At 35.2% G+C, this 19,206-nt stretch overlaps 1 protein-coding gene and 1 long non-coding RNA gene across 4 annotated transcripts; one reads left to right on the top strand and one right to left on the bottom strand.

Moving 5' to 3' along the window:
* Positions 1 to 1,953: 1,953 nt before the first annotated feature.
* Positions 1,954 to 13,754, bottom strand: LOC131354470 (nectin-4-like). 3 transcript variants are annotated; one of them, XM_058392170.1, is made up of 8 exons: positions 13,475 to 13,748; positions 8,106 to 8,447; positions 5,790 to 6,095; positions 5,327 to 5,435; positions 4,340 to 4,482; positions 3,792 to 3,903; positions 3,647 to 3,695; positions 1,954 to 3,571 (listed from the first exon to the last, which is right to left on the bottom strand). In XM_058392170.1, exons 1-7 carry the CDS (start codon positions 13,539 to 13,541, stop codon positions 3,653 to 3,655), a joined length of 1,122 nt encoding a protein of 373 aa, XP_058248153.1. In that variant the 5' UTR covers positions 13,542 to 13,748; the 3' UTR covers positions 1,954 to 3,571; positions 3,647 to 3,652. The 3 variants fall into 3 exon arrangements, with proteins under 3 accessions (XP_058248153.1, XP_058248154.1, XP_058248156.1); XM_058392171.1 differs by lacking the exon at positions 3,792 to 3,903 and having other exon boundaries at positions 13,475 to 13,752; XM_058392173.1 differs by lacking the exons at positions 3,792 to 3,903; positions 4,340 to 4,482 and having other exon boundaries at positions 13,475 to 13,754.
* On the top strand, positions 6,068 to 18,128 carry LOC131354472 (uncharacterized). Its single transcript, XR_009204758.1, has 3 exons — positions 6,068 to 6,327; positions 13,162 to 13,336; positions 17,319 to 18,128. It is a non-coding gene; the product is annotated as an uncharacterized LOC131354472 (long non-coding RNA).
* Positions 18,129 to 19,206: the final 1,078 nt, after the last annotated feature.

The following is a 19,206-nucleotide window of genomic DNA, read 5'->3' as shown; positions in this document are numbered from 1 at the left end:
TTTTAAATAAATTATACAGTATGTAAGTATATAATTTAGACCAGTCAACATAAAAATGTGTTCATTTGTTAAATTTGTGTTACTGTCTATACAGTTTACTGTTCTGAGGAGTTAAATTTACATCACTTATCAGTTAGCTGTTGTAGCTGACCAGCCTGCTGCTAACAAAAGACAATCAAGGAGGCATTCATAGTTATTTCCCTTCTGTTTTCTGCAGAAGAAGCAGCGCGAACATGCTGAAAAAATGTGCAGATCTGTGGCCTTTTTTTGCTGAAATACTCCTACTGCTTACGAGACAAAGAAACTGCTTAGACAGTAAACACAGACAAGCAGAAACACAGTAATTGTAAGAAAAAGCCTATACTGGGTGTAACAAAGTATGAGAAACAGAAATGAAAATAGTTTTCAGTTAAGCCCATATTCAAGTTCTTTAAGTAATGTTGTAGATATTTTGATTGAGCCTTTTCTAATGGGTCATTTTACAAACACTTTTGTCCCACACAAAGCACACCGTATCCCAACTGACACCCAACAACTTGTCCAGACAAGGCCTCACTGTCTTATTCTTCTTTCGGCTTTTCCCTTCAGGGGTCGCCACAGCGAATCATCTCTCTCTACCTATCCCTATCTTCTGCATCCTCAACACTTGCACCCACTAGCTTCATATCCTCATTTATTACATCCATATACCTCCTCTTTGGCCTTCCTCTTTGCCTACTGCCTGGCAGCTCCATGTCCAACATTCTCCTACCAATATACTCACTCTCCCTCCTCTGAACATGTCCAAACCATCTTAATCTGGCCTCCCTAACTTTGTCCCCCAAACGTCCAACATGAGCTGTCCCTCTGATGTACTCCTTCCTAATCCTGTCCAACCATGTCACTCCCAAAGAGAACTTCAACATCTTCATCTCTGCTGCCTCCAGCTCTGACTCCTGTCTCTTCCTCAATGGCACTGTCTCTAAACCACACAGCATGGCCGGTCTCACCACTGTCTTGTACACCTTCCCCTTGATTCTCACTAATATTTTTCTACCGACACTTTTCTCCACCCATTCCAACCTGCCTTCACTTCTTTACCTCTTTCCCACACTCTCCATTACTCTAGACTGTTAACCCCAAGTACTTAAACTCCTGTACCTTCATTTACCTCTTCACCCTGTAATCTTACTGTTCCACTTCCCTCCCTTTCATTCACACACATGTACTCAGTCTTACTACGACTGACTTTCATTCCTCTTCTCTCCAGCACAAACCTCCACCTCTCCAGGTTTTCCTCCACCTGCTCCCACTACAGATCACAACGTCATCTGCCAACATCATCGTCCAAGACAATGATTCACTGCATCACTCATTATTCAATTATAGTAGGACTTGTTTACAAAAAGAAGGAACAGGAATCTATCCAACCCAACACGTGACAATATTCTCTTGTATTTATAAATATTTTTTGACTCATGAGACAAGGCATCAGCTTACTCTAGATCATATGACATTTCCTCATACATGCTCAGTGTCCTGTTTTTTGTTGCATTTTAGGTTTTCCGTACAGGACATCAAACGTTATAAATCATGACACTGTAACTTACCACCCTTAGTTCTTACTTGGCTACAGTGGTGCAGATTCAAATAGGTTTGAACAAATATGTTTCTCAGTATAATCTAATATATAATACTCCTAATGTTGTGTATTCCTAGGTAAACAAGCACAAGCAGAACTATTTAGTGTTTTATTTTTACAGATTATGTTTATTTGAAACAGAACTGGAATACAACTGTCCAGAATCTATATCACAAACCTTGACAATGAAAAGTATTCAAATACAACTATAACCACAAAGAAGACTTTGTACACGTGTTTGCTGAGAATGAAGCAAGAGTTGCAAGACTGCATTATTCTGGAAGTTGTCTTTGATAATGTGCCACGTGAAATGAATACAAACTAAAACAGTACATGGACCAAAAGAGGGAATTTATTTCTGATTTAAACCTCGCAAACAAACAAACAAACAAAAAACCTCCTAAACTCCCATTATGTTCTCATTTACTTTACAAATACAACTTTTTAGAAAACAAAATTCCTTCAACACAACTTTAAACAGCAGATCAACAAAGAGATGAATATAAGGGAAAAACTGGATAATCACAAGGCCAAAAACTGACTCAGAAAACAAACAAAATTAAAACTCCAAACAAACAAAACTTAATATGGTGCTTTTACAATGTAACATCAAGCTAGTCATATGCAATATGCATAATGCAACACTGGAAAACTGCTATGTAACACGTCATCTACAACTCTGAAACACTGCTAAGGTCTGTATGCAACTGTGTGTGTAGCAAATAACAAATATATATAATATGTAATAATAAATATATAATAATTATTATGGACAAAGCTAGCAACAGAGCCAAATGCCAGTATAATTTTACCACAGATCCCTAGCAGGTGTAGGCTGACCTAGGTTTAAACAGGATGCAAGTCGACTGTGGGGCACCCGGGACCCATGAATACAAACCAAATGCTGACTAGCCAATCCACTTACACCTAAAGGTGTATTATGGTCTTAATCCACCTTATGGCTAAAATCGAATGAGGCAAACATTCCTGACTCTCAGGATAAAGCAGAGTGGGATAAAGTCATGTGAACTCCTCTAACTCAGCTTACTCACAAATCACGTTTCTGGGTCAGTCCACAATACACTGGTTTCATTGTTAGTGCATTTAAATAATAAAATCTGTGTAATCTTACTGTGGGTAGAGCTACAAATTTAATTTTACAAACTTTATTTAACATAATAATTACTATCAGCAATTCACAATGTAATGCAAAAATGTCTTGAACCATCCAATCATTCTATCATTCAGTTTTCTTTCATTAAACAGGTTTAAATGAAAAATGCACTGAACAGTGAGTTTCTGTGTGATGACAGACATCCTGTTAAATGTTAAACAGAGGCCTGTGTATAGACTATTATTTATTTAATTTACCCAGTAGTGTATCTGTTGCACAACTTTACTAAACTATAAACAGTTTCACCTAAATGAGGATGGGTTGTCTGTAAAAAGAGACTAGCTGGTGTCATCAACACAAATCAGTGTAAACGTAAAAGAACTGTATGTACTTATCTACTTCAGATGATGCAGATAATTCAGATGTGAAGAGTCATTCATCTGCTATAATTGGTTTCACCCAGTTCTTCAGTAGGATGTGATGAAATGAGGTTAATAAGCATCTGTAATAAGCATCCAGGTGTAATCTCTTGAGGAAATGTTAAAAAACATTTGTGATCTCCTCTGGGTTCTGATGCCTGGGTGTCATCCTCTCATACATGTTGCTTATAGTCTTGTTGAAAAATCATGCTCATGACAGCAGATGAGTCAGCAAACCTTATGATGTTAGGACCACCTTTTATATTGACACGTGGAAAGATGGATCCCAAACTGGATCGTTAGGTTACAAAACCTGTGGGACCATTTGGTTTCTCCTCATCTTGAAGGAGAATAAGCCCCTCCACCACGGCAAGGTATGGTCCCAATAGAGAGGTTTGAATCATTCATACAATGCCCCTAGGCAAAAGAAACATCTTTTAAGTAATTACTAATATAAGGGAGCAAAAAAAGAAAATAAAGGATTTCACAGACCTCTTTCTAGTCTAGAGATTCAGTGGACACAGGATCACCACTATTACACCTGAGTAAAACAGAAAATAAGAAACTCTTTATATTTAACCCTTTATATATTCATAATCTGCTCTCACTACTAGACTGGTAAAATGTTCTAACTTACTGCAGTCTTTTTATAAACTGCTGAAACAAATTAAACTTCCAAATGAGAAAACAGCAAACTCCAGCAATGACGGTTATGATGTACAGAGTCCAGCAGGTTTTAGATTCTGAAGCTGCAATGCCATTGAGAAAGTATTATAGTTAGTTCACAGTTCACACAACACACATCAAGATTTATATCTTGATATTTATATCTCAAACTGAAGCATTGGTGGTAATGTATGTCTCAGAGGCCAATATCCTTATCTACCTCTTTCCAGAATGTTGCATGTTATGTAAATCACACAGTGGAGAGCATATAAGTGAAAGGGACCTTTATGTTTTTTTTTGTTTGTTTGTTTTTCCACCATGCACTCCAGTACATTTGACTATAACTGGAATGTTAAGACTAAGAAGTTGAATAAATGTAGGATGATTTGTAACTTTGTTTATTTATTAAACTCTGTATTTATAAAAAAGAAAACACATTTAATGTAAACCGTCAACTGTCTCACAAGTAAGAGCATTTATTCACTGTTCTAGTGAAAGTCAGATTATATACATACTCACATTGTTTAACATGCATGTAGAGAGAACCTACAGATTTCCCATACTGGTTAGATGCCACACAATAGTAAAGTCCGTTACTGTCAGGGTTCAGCTGAATAATCAGTCTGCTATTAACACCGCGGGAAAGAGTGTCTGGAAAATATCTAATATGAAATTTTTTTTTGTTAAATATTGGTATGTGTGATCTATACAGATAAACATCATACTGTGGAAAAACTGCTGTCAAAATGCTTATTTTGCACTTTATATTTTTAATAACATTTGCAGTGACTTGAAGCATGTATTAGCATTTAAACCATTGGATGCCCCAATGATGTTGAAATTTACATTATTAGAACAAAGTTAAAGCTACTAGGCTTTGTACTGATGATACACACTTTCTAAATACATCACGCAAAATATCTTGTCTGAATTTAAGACTAGATTCAGATCAAATATTTAAACATACAGATTACATTATTAGATTAACAGATTGTTACAAATCAAGATTAGGATAAACTCAAAACCTAACAGTGTAATAATATAGATTAGGTTATTTTTATTTGCTATAACTGTTAAAGCCATATAGAATTAGAAAAATTGATGGCTGTCTGGGAAACATGAACATCAAACCAAAAACAGAAACCAGCAACCAGACACCAGGCCTGTGCTCTCAGGTTCATCATTTATCGTGTAACAGGTATAACTTTGCTGTTAAATATGATAAGCCATATAAAATGGCTCATGTACAATAAATATCTAAATGCTCAATTTTTCTTCCTTGCAACATTTTATTTAAAGTTCGTTTTTTTTTTAGTTTATTTAAAGCTGCTTTGTACCAGTGGTTATTTTTAAAAGAACTATAAAACTGAAGTGATAAAGCCTTCACATTTATTATTTGACAGATGAACAGGTGCAGCTTCACTATTAAATTTTAGAAACCATATAATATGGCTTATGTACATTACATTTCGTGATTATTATACAAAGACGACTCGGCTCCATTACCTGCTCCAGGTGAAGTTTGTAGGTTTTGGATTAGCATCTGCTTCACACTGAAATTCACGAGTTTCCCCTTGATCACCTGCTGAATTAATATAAACCACCTGAGGAGGATCTGAGAGAAAAATGAAAAGAAACATTAATACTTTACACAATGTTCTGTTTCACAATTCAGTGAAAAAGAATTAGGTGTAATGTTGACATTTACAAGTAGTGCAAAAAGGACAAATCCACTTGCATAATAATATTTATAACTGACATGCAGTCTTCAGTAGCATCCAAGATTAATTTTGCTTTGTGTTACTGGTTATTTAATTTGAAATGAATAAGAATAGCAGTACACCCTTTAGTGTTACGTTTAATACTGTAGTTCTAGAAACATGTTTAAATTAAGTTTAACAAAAATATACTTTTGTTTCAGTATATGGTTTTAAGCTTCTGCATAAAAATGAAGAACTTGGCATCTTACAGTGAACATTCAATGTGTAACTCAGTTCCAGTTTCTCCTTCAGACCAGGGTGTGTAACCTCACACTGAACCTTCTTCTGGTTTAGATCTACAGATGCATTTACAATCAGGCTGCTTTTAACAGTGTATCTTCCTTCAGAGTCCACAGTGACAGTGTTTTGTACTTTCACTGAGTTATTTAAAACATCCAGACTCCACGACACTTCTGCTGCAGGCTTTGCATCGGCTGCAGTGCAGGTTGCTAAAACCACATCACTATCACCAGCAACAGCAGGAGGATCAGCGCTCACACTGACAACCGGAGGAACTAAAAACAAACAAAAACATGAACAAGCATTAAAAAAAACATCAACAATTTTGTAATGCGTTTCATTAATATGCATGTCTGACCCTGATTACTCAAGATTAGTAGAAGATTTTTTTATTGAACAGTGAAGGTGAAAGTAGAGTTTAAGTCGGACTTTAGAGCCGTGTACTTCACACTGCACCACTCTGCACAAATTTGTGGTGACAAGAAGGCAAAACCACTGGATGCCCAGGTAAGCTCAAATTCAATTAATGAAATGCGGTTTTATACTACAGTTGTATGCACTTCAACAGCCGGAGGGTTGCTTTTTTGTATTTATCTAGGCTCAGCCATTTTAGATATTTACACAACAGCATCATGTGAACAGATAATGAATTTGAGTCAACAGAACACAATAGACATGTAACCCCAACTAATGTGATTAGTGGGCATTTTTCCACCCTGGCTCTCCTCTGTTACTATTTGTTAACTGTACGTTATTTACTCACCAAATAGAACTTTTATGAATTGTTGGAAATAAAAAATGCTCAAAAAAACGCACAAATTACAATCATGACTAAATAAAATATTTTGGTGTTAAAAGCTTGACTTGAATTTACCATGTCAGCTGCAGGCAGGTGTAAAGGAAATATTGTCACGTCACATTTACATTGATCTTGTTTACATGTACATGTCACTTTAATTACATGTATTTGTTATAACTAAATTACTTCTGCTGCTATATTCACTGTCCTAAACCTGTTTCTATCCTTCTTTGCACCCACTGTCAAGCACTGTTTTTTGCACAAGAGTCTGTGTTATGTGTCCTGTTTGTCTCCATTGTCATCCTGTGCACTTATGATGTATGTTCAGTTTTTAAAGAAGGCACCTCATAGTAATACTTAAGCTCTATGTTTGTCCACGTCACCTGTACTTTGTTTTGTTCTGTGTAGCACCTCTGGTCCAGGCGGAATGTTGTTTCACTTCACTGTGTACTGCATCAGCTATATATGGTTGAAGTGACAATAAAGCTTCTTTGACTTTGATATACGAATATAACTTTAGTAACTTTGCACCTCACATGATACATTTAAGACATCAGTGCTTAAGAACAAAGTACAATGAATAATTAAATGTATTTAACCTACTTCATTGTACTGTTTCATAATTCATATTCGATAGGATTTCAGCATGGTGGAGTCTCGACATGATGCATTTTCGATACTGTAAATAAATATGAGCAGTGCTGGAAGACGTGCCATCAGGTTCCATTTTCAACTGAATAAAACATTCAACAATATAAAAGTACCATAAATAATACTTTATAATGATGGTATTTGCCAAAAACATGGCTAAGCTTAATTGTGTGACTCTGTATAGGAAAGTAGTTAGTATAGGAAAAGCCTAGTGCAATCACATAGCTGTCTGTAGGTCTACATGTGATTTTGATTTGGTTGTATATTTCCTGTATTACTGCTGACGTATCGCACACATTTTGACAGATTCAGCACCTTAAAAATTTGTAGTGAAAATTCCAGCTAAGGATGCCACATTTAAATGTGAAAAAATAATAAAATCAGCCCATTCCCCAAGAAATATTTTAAATTTGTAGATACTTTTAAACCAACCAGCTTCGATGGCTGCAATTGTAATAATCTTACGCTTTCTCCAAAATTCACTCCAAAATTTCTGAGTATGAATGAGATCATTATCAGACAAATTTGCACTGAACTGATTAACCTGTAACACTGATACGAATTGAGGTTGAACACTGAGGTACCACTGTATACCTTTTTATACCCCTTGGCCTTTCTGAAACATAATAAACAACCCACCCCACCCCAAATTTCCCTGGTTTCTTATCCTAGGTTGTTGTATGTAAAATTGACTCCCAAAACAAAAAGAACAAAAAGTCTTGTGTGTTCATGGGGTGGTACTATGTGTGAATGTAGGCAAGTGCAAGTGGGAAAAACAAACACACTAAACATCTATGATTGAGATTATAAAAAAAAAATCTACAAAGAATTTTACCTTGTACTGTGAGACGAACTTCTGTTTCATAAGGTCCACTTGGAAACACACTGAAAATGCAGGTGTAGATTCCTTCATCTAAAACAGTAACACTACTTAATAGAATAGAGCCATTCAGTCCTGCAAAGTTCGCTGCGAATTTTACTCGATCTCTCAATCCGTTTATATATTCCTGTTTGCCACCTGAAGTGATAATCAGAATATCTGTATTTGTTGGCTTTTCCTTTGTTCGTCTTTGCCACCTAATACTTGTTAGAGTCTCTGCTGTCTCCACCACTTGACAGAACAATTCTGCATCATCTCCTGCTGTCGCAGTCACATCCTGACCAATGATCCTTATTGCTGTATTTAAAAAAAGAGAGAGAGAGAGAGAGAGAGAGAGAGAGTGAGAGACAGAGAAAGAAAGAGAGAATATTTTAATAATATGAGAAATATGAATACATTCACACCATAAGAATGAGCAAACTGTTGCTTTCCCCCCAGAGAGCTTACTGTGTGTTGTGCACCTCTAATGTGCCATAAACCAATCAGAGTTCAGGTGAATGCTGATTGTTTATTGGAGAAGAGTCTGATTTTGTACCCTGTAAGGTTTACCTTTCTTCTAGGAGTTTTAAGAAAGGTGTCAGAGCAATATTTCTTATCTCAAGTGTAATGTGATGTCTGGGCTTTCAATCAAGGACATCCAGAAACTTGTACCAAAGCCATACCACTGTTGTCTTTGCTGTGTGAAGTGGCTGATTGTCATACTGAAAAGGGCGTAACTTCATATTGATGCCCATGGTTTTGCTTCTGCTGCATTCTGGACTAACTGGAGCTTGTTAATGCTCCTACTAGATCACCCAGACAGTAAGGCATTACAATAATCCAACCTAGAGGTAACAAAAGCATTAACTAGTTTTTCTGCATCATGAAGTGGCATCATATTTCTTATCTTGGCAATATTTCTGAGATGAAAGAAGGCTACCCTAGTGATATTATCTACATGAGCTTCAAAAGAAAGACCAGAGTCAATAATCACACCAAGATCTTTTACTGCTAGACAAAATGAAACCCAAAAGACCATCCACGGTTACTTTGTAATCAGAAAGTTTACTTCTAGCTGCATGTGGTCCTAGTACAAGCACCTCTGTCTTCTCAGAGTTAAGCAGGAGAAAGTTAGTGACCATCCGATGTCTAATGTCCTTTACACATTCTTCTATATTAATAAGCTGGTGTCTCTCATCTGACTTCGCTGAAACATATAGCTGTGTGTCTTTGGCATAACAGTGGAAGCTAATACCATGTTTATGAATAATAGCACCAAGGGGTAACATGTATAGGGAGAAAAGCAGTGGACCTAAAACAGAACCTTGTGGAACACCAAACATAACCTTGGTATGCACAGAGAAGTCACCATCTAGATCTACAAATTGATAACGGTCAGTCAAATAAGACCTGAGCCAGGAGAGGGCTGTTCCTTTAACACCAACAACATGTTCTAGCCTGTCAAGTAGAATAGTGTGGTCAATGGTGTCAAAAGCTGCACTAAGATCCAGTAGCACCAGTAAGGAGACACAACCCTGATCACAAGCCAGTAACAGGTCATTTACCACTTTAACCAGTGCTGTCTCTGTGGTGTGATGAGGCCTAAATCCTGACTGATACATTTCATAAATGTTATTTCTATGCAGGTATAAACATAACTGCTGTGCTACAGCCTTTTCTAGGATCTTGGAGATAAAGGGCAGGTTTGATATTGGTCTATAGGTAGACAGCTGACAGAGGTCAAGGTCCGGGTTTTTAATCAAGGGCTTGATAACTGCTAGCTTAAAAGATTTAGGCACATAGCCAGTGCTAAGGGAAGAATTAATGATTTTTAGAAGTGGTTCGGTAGCTACTGGTAATATCTGTTTAAGGAAAGACATGGGTAGAGGATCTAGAATGCAGGTTGAAAGTTTTGAAGAGAAAGTTAGTAAAATTAGATCAGGCTCTTAAAGTGGAGTAAAGCATTCTAAGCTCTGATCAGAAATAGTTATATTATCTAAAGAATTATCTATCAAATAATTTGGTTTTAAATTAATAGTCTGAATTTTTTGCCTGATATTGTCAATTTTTTCATTGAAAAAATACATGAAGTCATTGCTGCTGCATATACATGGAGTGCACTTTTCTACAGTGGTTTTACTCCTAGTAAGTTTTGCTACAGTAGTAAATAAAAATTTAGGATTGTTTTTGTTATCTTCAATTAGGGCAAAGAGATACGCTGATCTAGCAGCACTAAGAGAATTTTTGTATCTCAGAAGGCTTTCCTTCCTTGCTAACTGAAATACTGCTAATTTAGTTTGACGCCATTTACGTTCTAGTTTCCTAGCTGATTGTTTTAAAGCTTGTGTGTGGTCATTGTACCAGGGTGCTAGTTTCTTCTCTTTAATTATTTTCCTTTTAAGTGGAGCTACAGTGTCTAGGGTGATGTGAAACATTGACTCCAGGTAATCAGTCGCCCGATCAAGTTCTGTGGGGTCAGATGGCGAACCAATTATGCGTGATAATTCTGGGAGACTATTGGTAAATATCTCTGAACAGAACTATCGCCAAGAACAGAAAGCTCAGGCTACAGTTGCTACAAGCTCACCAAAACTGGACAGCTGAAGACTGCAAAACATACATTTGGAACTATACTGAAGTTTATTTCACTTATCTGGAAAAGAAACAGCTAGTCAGTCAGGGTCTGTAACAGGAGTAGATACTACACATACTGCTAGCTTTCTGAATTTGTCAAACACAAACAACACTGGCATAAAATCCTCTCGTATCAGGTATTAAACACTGTTCGGGGAAAAAAAGGAAAACAAAAAGCTACGCTTCTTGTATACATTATGAGTTTTCATTTTCATTTTCATTGCTTTTTGTTTTTGGCCCCAAATTGAAATAAGAACCTGCATCTCTTCTCTACCCTGACTCCATGTGGTAAACAAAGCATGGTGACATGACCTGTATAAAATCATGATAAGATGAATCAGCACAATAACATCATAGGATTCAAAATATAAAATGTCATGTTTATAATGGCTCAGTACCAAGAAAAGGGCAGTTCATAGTGACCTCTCATTTATTGAATAAACCACTGGACCAAGAAAATGGAAGTACTGGCTGAAGACATTTACACACATTAACTAGACTAAGATAAAGACTATGCTTTATGGAAGATAAACCTCCTTGTCACACAAGTGGGGCAGACCTTTATAAATCCATAACAAGGCAGTTAAGTGAGAGAAGTGTAAAGTACATATCTGAAATGAGAAGATTGAGCTTAACAAAACCCTTTGCTTTACAGGAAGATCACTGTGACACTAACTTTTTGTAAAAATTATTGTAAACGCTACTTTACAATATTAGATAGAAAATCAACATTAACATGTATATTTTTTTTTAAAATAGCAGTGAACCTACTGCATAATGCACCTCTCGTGAAATCATGTAATATTGTGGTCTCATTATTTTTATTGAATAAAAAAGTGCAACTAGGTTTAACACATTAACTTAATGCTAGCAAAACTAAATAATCTAAACTCGTCTCCCACCATCTCTGGTATCAAAGTGTACATAGTAGCCATCAAACAATTGTATGCTGCCATGCCTTCTCTCCAATCTTTCGCATTGCTTTTGGGTGACTTTATGCCATTTCTAGGACAAAAATTCAAGCAGCTCATGTTTGTTTGATGGATTGTAACCATCCATTTTCCTCTTGATCACCTTCCAGAGGTTTTCAAATGGGGTTCAAGTCTGGAGATTGGGTTGGCCATGAGAGAGTCTTTATGTGGTGGTCCTCCATCCACACCTTGATTGACCTGGCTATGTGGCACGGAGCAGTGTCCTGGATCATCACCAATCCTCCACCAAATTTCACAGTGTTTGCTTGACACAGTGTCTTTTAGGCCTCTCCAGGTCTCCTTCTAACCATTAGATGACCAAGTGTTGGGAAAAGCTGATAATTGGACTCATCAGTGAAAATGCCCTACCCCAGTCCTTTATGGTCCAATATTTATAGGTTTTTTGAAAACCTCAACCTGGCTCTTCTTTGCTTCTCATTAATAAAGGGATTTTTCAAGCTTTGCATGACTTGCCTCTAGGGGCCTATTACAAACCGTCCTCAATGTGCACTTCACTCCAGCTGTTGTTTACCATTCTTTTTGTAGGTCACTTGATGTCATCCTGCGGTTGTAAGTGACACTTGAATGAGTTGGCCATCATCCTGGTATTAAAAAAGCTTTTTAATAGTGATTTCTGCTTCAACAGGTCTCCTCAAGCTCTAATGTTCGAGAAGCCTTACTGAAAAGGCACACAATATTTCATAATACTGCCAAAACGGTAGTCTCGTACATGAAAGTAACTCTATTGATTAGCTTAAAAAAGTCTCCTTGTTCGAACAGAATTGCCAATATTCAGTAGAATGTGTTGAAACCTTTCTTACAAATTTGCCTTATCTTGCTATTAAGACATAATTCCTGTTTCTTTCCTTCTGCAGTTACAATTATCTGCTTGGTCATGGATACAGTTCTTTTTCTCTAAAATAACACACACACACACACACATACACACACACACACACACACACTCAGGAATTACAAAGTACCCTCTCAGCTCCTAGTAAATTTCTACAGGAGTACCGGAGAGACCTGGCTCAAATAGTCAAGACTGCACCCCCCCACCCCACCCCACCAAGTTGCTGCTAATGCACTAAACACTAAACAACCAGAACTGCACTGCTGTTATTATAATCTGTGCAATATTTCCCCAATCTCATTAATACCTGTTTGCACTGTTACTGTTTTTGCACTGATATTCATGTCCCACTGTATTTATTCACTTATTCACTCATTCATCCACTCTGTATTTATTCAGCTTTGGTATTTCTCTGAGTATTGTTATATTGTATATTTAAAAAATATATATTATTTATATTGTTATAATGTAATGTAACTTTATACTCCTTTTTTTACTCATTCACACACACACAAAATCATGAGGTTAAAAATGTAACACAATAACTTCTGTGACTGTTGTATGGCTTTTACAGACGATTTGTGGTTATCGGACTGACAGATAGATGTCGTTTATTTCCCTGACCTGGTCGTGGACTAAAAGGACGAAGACAAAAGACAAAGAGGCGACTTCAAATACAAATATACAGGACACCGGGAATACCTGCTTTAGGAAATTCCCCACCAGATACTGAACCTGAGGATTAAGAGGTGTAGTACAACCAAGAGAAAACTAAAAATGTTCTACAACGAAACAATTGAGTCTATTCAGTAAAAACACAGCTGTTTTGTTTCGTACCAATCCACACAGTTACACTTTGGTATAACCGATACAGAAAGAGCTCCTACCGTTAATGTTGGGGAAAAACAAAAGCACCAGATAAATCCATGTTGACCCCGTCCTGAAATACAACATTATACACCATTTTCAAGTTGATCCACCTGACCGAGCCGCGCGTCCATGAAATGGAGGAACTGAAAAAAAAAAAAACCACCGGGTGGACCGGGTGTGTCACAAAAGTTAGAAAAAATATATAATTAAAATAAAAATAAAAATCACCATCCAAAGTGGAGGAACAAATAAAAATATCACAATCCAGAGTGGGAGAACACCAGTGTTGTACAGTTTCATTTTACAATTTGTGTAAACAAAACTACTTTTCACAACTACTATTGTTTTTACGGAAGTGACGTCTTTGGTCCTTTTTTTCTATTATTGAAATAACTTGAAACACAAAATAGAATACAAAGCACATTAAATACAATTAAACAAAACAAAAAACAAACAAACAAACAAAACAGTAATTACAACAAATCAAACACAAAGGTCAGAGAATTATAAATAATATGGCAGTCCAAAGTAAAGGTAAAAGACACGAGAGGATAGTTATGATATATAAACAGTGGAAAAGATTTAGCAAGAGATTTACTTCACTTAAAGACAATGTCATAGAAATGTAGAAGTCTATTATTCTTCTTATTAAATTGTTTAATTAGTTTAAGAGAATTAAAAAGTGAGGTCATTTCTATTATGAAATGGGGGAAAGACAATTGTTCCTTTCGAATTCTTTGTTTATTTATAAAGAATTTTGCATCTAAGACAAAATAATTAACTACAAATTCAAGAGGTTTATTTTCCGAATTCCCATAATAAAAAATTACGTCATCAATACTATAGGAGTGAGATACACTGAGGTGGTCCAAGAGATGGCATTTTAGGAGAGTTAAGAATCTTTTTGTTTTCTCACACTCAAAGAACAAATGTATCACAGAAAGAACATTTATTATCTACCTCCAAATATCTAGATAAAACAGAGTTTACAGGGTAAATCTTGTGGAGAATCTTAAAGTGAACATCTTTTATTTTGTTAGAGATGCAGTATTTATTAGGCATAAGCCAGGCTTTATGCCAGTTAATATACTGAATATAAGATCTCCAATAAAATTTCCCTCTCGGAGTAATTCTTCTTTGAGTTTGAAAAATCCGGCGAATGTGTTTATTATTGCATTTCCTATCTGTTATATCAATACCATCTAAAAGTAATTTAGATTGTCTGATCTCATATGAACCAAAGGTTAGGTGGCTCTTAATGAGAGCAATTAAATCGGGGCTGGTCCTTGTGCTAGTTGAGCACATTCAAAACATCGACGACTAGGAAACAGCCCAAAGCCCTATGGAAGCCCCTTTAATAAAAAATAAAAAAGGTTCTTGCGACTTTTTATCTCACGATTCTGACTTTTTTCTCAGAATTGTGAGATATAAACTCGCAATTCTGACTTTTTTTTCTCAGAATTGCGAGTTGCACAGTTCACATCTCAGTTTGAAATATGAATTTTGTGTTAGCCACCTTTTTGAAATGCCAGAATTTGATATAACCCCGTTCATGATATATCAATTTTCCTCTGCATACCCCTTAACATGCAAATCAAGGGAGCGTTCTGTTGATGTACTGCCAAGCCACAGTGAAGTACTGCCGTGGTCCAGTAAAAAAATAATGATAAATCATTGTCTGATGATACTCAGTATGATGATAGTCAGTATACTGACTTGAGAATAATTTTCCCTGATAATATTTCATCAGTCATGTCATATTTCCTTCCTTTTTTTTTTTTACTGCTACCTTTCGGAATAATAATGTGATGCCAGATTTGTGAATAAAATATTGATCTAATCAGTTAATATACAATTCTACTTTGTAGGGAGGAACACTTTCAAATGTCTGCTATTATTTGTCTGCAATGAAGCAGCTCTTTTTATGTATGCAACTGTTAATGACTCTGTACTCCAGGTAAAACATTTAATCAGTATAAAAACAAAGCGGACACTTTTTTTTTTTGATTGGGGGCCATAATGTAAAGATATAAAATGCATTTAATGACCCCTTTAATATGCAGTGTACTATGAAGTTATTCAGAAATCTGTAAGACAACATAGAAAGCATATTTGGGCTTAATAGGGTCACTTCCAACCTGTCAATAAAATCAAAAGTAGAAATTGAGGAATCTTAACCCTTTCAGACCTGAATTATGTTCCAATGATGAAAAAAATAAAAGAATGTTATTTTCCTACCCGGAATACACCCAAAAACAAGAGTCAGGAAAAAAAATTAAATATCAAATATTTATAATTGCTTTTTAAAATGTCCACTGCAATGGCCAGTGGGTCATAACAGATGTAAAATAATGCCATTTGAACAGAATTTGTTTTTTGTTTTTTTTTTATTTCTGGAGCATAAAAATGCTATTGCAAGATGTCCAGCTTTTTATGTGATTACTTACCAACAATCATATTTAACAATCAAACAATAATATTCAACAGTTATCCAAGGAGAACAAGTGGTCGCCAGCTGATTACTCATTTAGTTGTTGTATTTAAAAATAAAATTTTTTTAGAACCCTTTTAAAAGTTTTAAAACTAAACCTTATGTTGCACTACTACATTTTTAACTGCAGTTAAGGAATTCTGGTCTATTTTTGATCATCTTTTTTTATTTTCATGCCTCAACAACAACTTCTCGCCCTATTAGTGGCACTGCTTCATCCCTGACGTCCCCTGAATTGGATAATAAAAATTGCTTAAATATCTATACCATGCTGAATAAACATTTTTCATCTCACTATACAATATATTCAATGCAACATTTGTCTGAACATGTTGTGATTGCTAAGCAAAATTGTATCTCACCTATCTTTCTCTTTTGTTTCATCATCTCCTGAATCCAAGCAGTTATAATCAGATGGTTTATCAGAGGTTCAAGAAAGTATTTCACTGTATACTCTAATTAATTTACTTTATAGTAAATTAATATTAGCTATTTAAGAATGACAAACATATTTTCAGATCAAATTTTAGCTATAAATATGTCCACAAATGTCCCAACCATGCCATACTAATACAAAACAATGATATTCCTTGTGATTACTCTTAAGACCTCATGTCCATTGAGATGGACATTAAACTTTAAAAAAATCCTGTGCTCTACAACTTTGAATTGTTTTGAAATTGACTTTAAATATTATCACTTGGTACTGTTAAAATTATACACAGTGCAAATTGATAAAGCTACCATGGACATAAAATAGCATTTTAAAGGTGAAAAGTGTGCTAACTCCTCCTCTTGTTCAGTAGGTGAGCCATGGCTGTGTTGTGTGACTCATAAAGCTTGCTCATATTAAGTTAGGGGTCATAAGTTGATTGCAATTGGTCGATTAGGGGCCAATCAGTGACCTGGCGTTTTTCAAATTCTGAAAAGATACATTTTTATTGGTTTACAGAGAAAAACATGTGATGTCCATTCCAATGGACGCAGGGTCTGAAAGCGTTAATGTTATTTATATTTCTCACAATTACAGTAAGCATATTGACACTTTTTAGCAAAAGTAGAGCCAGGTAGCATGCAAGCACAGAAAAAAAAGTCAGAATTGCGAGTTTATATCACGCAATTCTGAGAAAAAAAGTCAGAATCGTGAGATAAAAGGCAAGAACCTTTTTTTTTATTAAGTGGCGGAAACAGGCTTCCATACAAAGCAGTCAATATAAATAATTTATTACTTCATAATAAATTATTTAAAAGAAATAAGATTGAATATTGGATTTAGGATACAGTACTACTAATTAATCTTTTTTTTTTAACGCCTCCTATGTTGTTTCTCTACATAAAACCCTATGGTTTTATGCTCCACACTCCACTAGGTGATGGAAATGGACCCCAAGCTCCAATAAACACAAGAAGAAGAAGAAGAAGAAGAAGAAGAAGAAGACGTCTACTGGAGGCTGTTTGTACTCATGGATATTACGGTCATTGATTTAATCCTGCGATTAAAAATGTCAACATTTATATTATGACCGTGTTGTTCAGAGGTTGGATAATTTTATAAGACCCGGAACTAACGGAGATTAAACTGTTCAGATTTCCAAAATAAACAGAACATAACATGACGCCTGCATTGCAGCAGTGAAGGGAGAAGTCTGAACACCAAGTAGTGATGTGTTTCCATTGCAGCACTGCTGTGGAAATTTTAATAAAAACACACTGGTAGGTGTAACCGGTGTTGTCTGCGTTGTGCTTTAACATGTTTCTTAATAACATGTTATCAAGAAACAATATTTAAAAAAAAAAAAAACAACAACAACAGAAAAACAAATTACAACAAAACAAAAACAGTTGCCAGGGGGAGGGAAGTATAAAACTCCAAAACATAAATACAAGATATACATATATACACATGTATGCATATATACAATCAAATAAATATATTGTAAAATTCACAAACTTTCAAAGTTTTTACAGCTCTCATTAACAGAGTCTCGAACACTGTCAATATAAATACATATTTCAGTCAACAAAACCATAAAATTGGGTATTTTATTAGTAAATTTACACTTTTACTAAGATTTGGTCAATAGAATAGTAAATGAATTAAGTAAAAGTACTGTTCCTGTTGGTCAGGATAGTCAGTAAAGCCAAAGAGGACATTTTCCCATAAGAGTGAACGAGGTCTTAAACACTGAATATTTTCATTAATAAATTGTTGGACCTGAGTAACTGAGTATGTACGATGCCAAAATAAGTTCAAGGCAGTTTCCTCATAATCATTACAAAAAATACAATTTACATTTATTCCTCTTTTTTTTTTTTTTAATTTATGTAAATAATGAATTGCTGGATAAAATCTGTGAATAAGCTTATAAGAAACTTCTTTAATCTTATTCCTAAGATGATATTTCTGTGGTAACAACCACACTTTTCTCCAGCAAATAAATTTTCCGTTCAATAAAGAGACTCAATGAGACAAAACATAAGGTACAGTAACAATTTCTCTTTATGTTAGTCGGGCTATACCTTCAGCCTTCATAAGGATAAATCTCCCCTTTAGGGAAAGATCTCTTTGAAGCCAAAAGCTGAATTCTTTTTTAGTTTTATCAATTATGGGGTTAAAATTCAGAGAACGTCTTTTTAGCTGGTCTTTAACAATAACGATACCTAAGTATGTAACACTATCTTTAACAGGAATGTTACAAATACTTGTTAAATCACAGTCTTTAACAGTCATTAGTTCACACTTACTAATATTAGAGACCAGAGGCACTAGAAAACTTATTAATAACATTAATTGCAACTGGAATTTGGTTACTATTTTTCAAAAAAAAAAGGGTTGTATCATCGGCTAACTGATTTATAATAACTTCTCTGTTTGCAATTGAGATACCCTTAAAAGTACTTTTTTAACATGCACAGATAATAATTGGGTTACAAGCAGGAAAATATACGGAGAAATAGGACAACCCTGTCTAATACCTCTTTTTAAAACAAATCTAGAGGTAGTTCCATATTTGAGTTTGATTGAGTATTATTATACAGGGTTTTAACTGCTGCACAAAGGAACTCAAAAACTATGTTCCATGGTATCAAAAGCTTTGCAAAAATCTAACAATAAAATAAAACTATTTTCATCAATTAAATATGACTAATCTAATATATCTAAAACCAACCTCATATTATTCGAAATGTGCTTGTTTTTCATAAAACCTGATTGAGTTTCATCTATAATAAGTTTTTAACAAATATAGAAGCAATTTA

This window comes from Hemibagrus wyckioides, linkage group LG06, assembly GCF_019097595.1.
Source record: "Hemibagrus wyckioides isolate EC202008001 linkage group LG06, SWU_Hwy_1.0, whole genome shotgun sequence".
In the NCBI taxonomy this organism is placed as follows: Eukaryota; Metazoa; Chordata; class Actinopteri; order Siluriformes; family Bagridae; genus Hemibagrus; species Hemibagrus wyckioides.
This window is presented reverse-complemented; position numbering and strand designations above follow the sequence as displayed.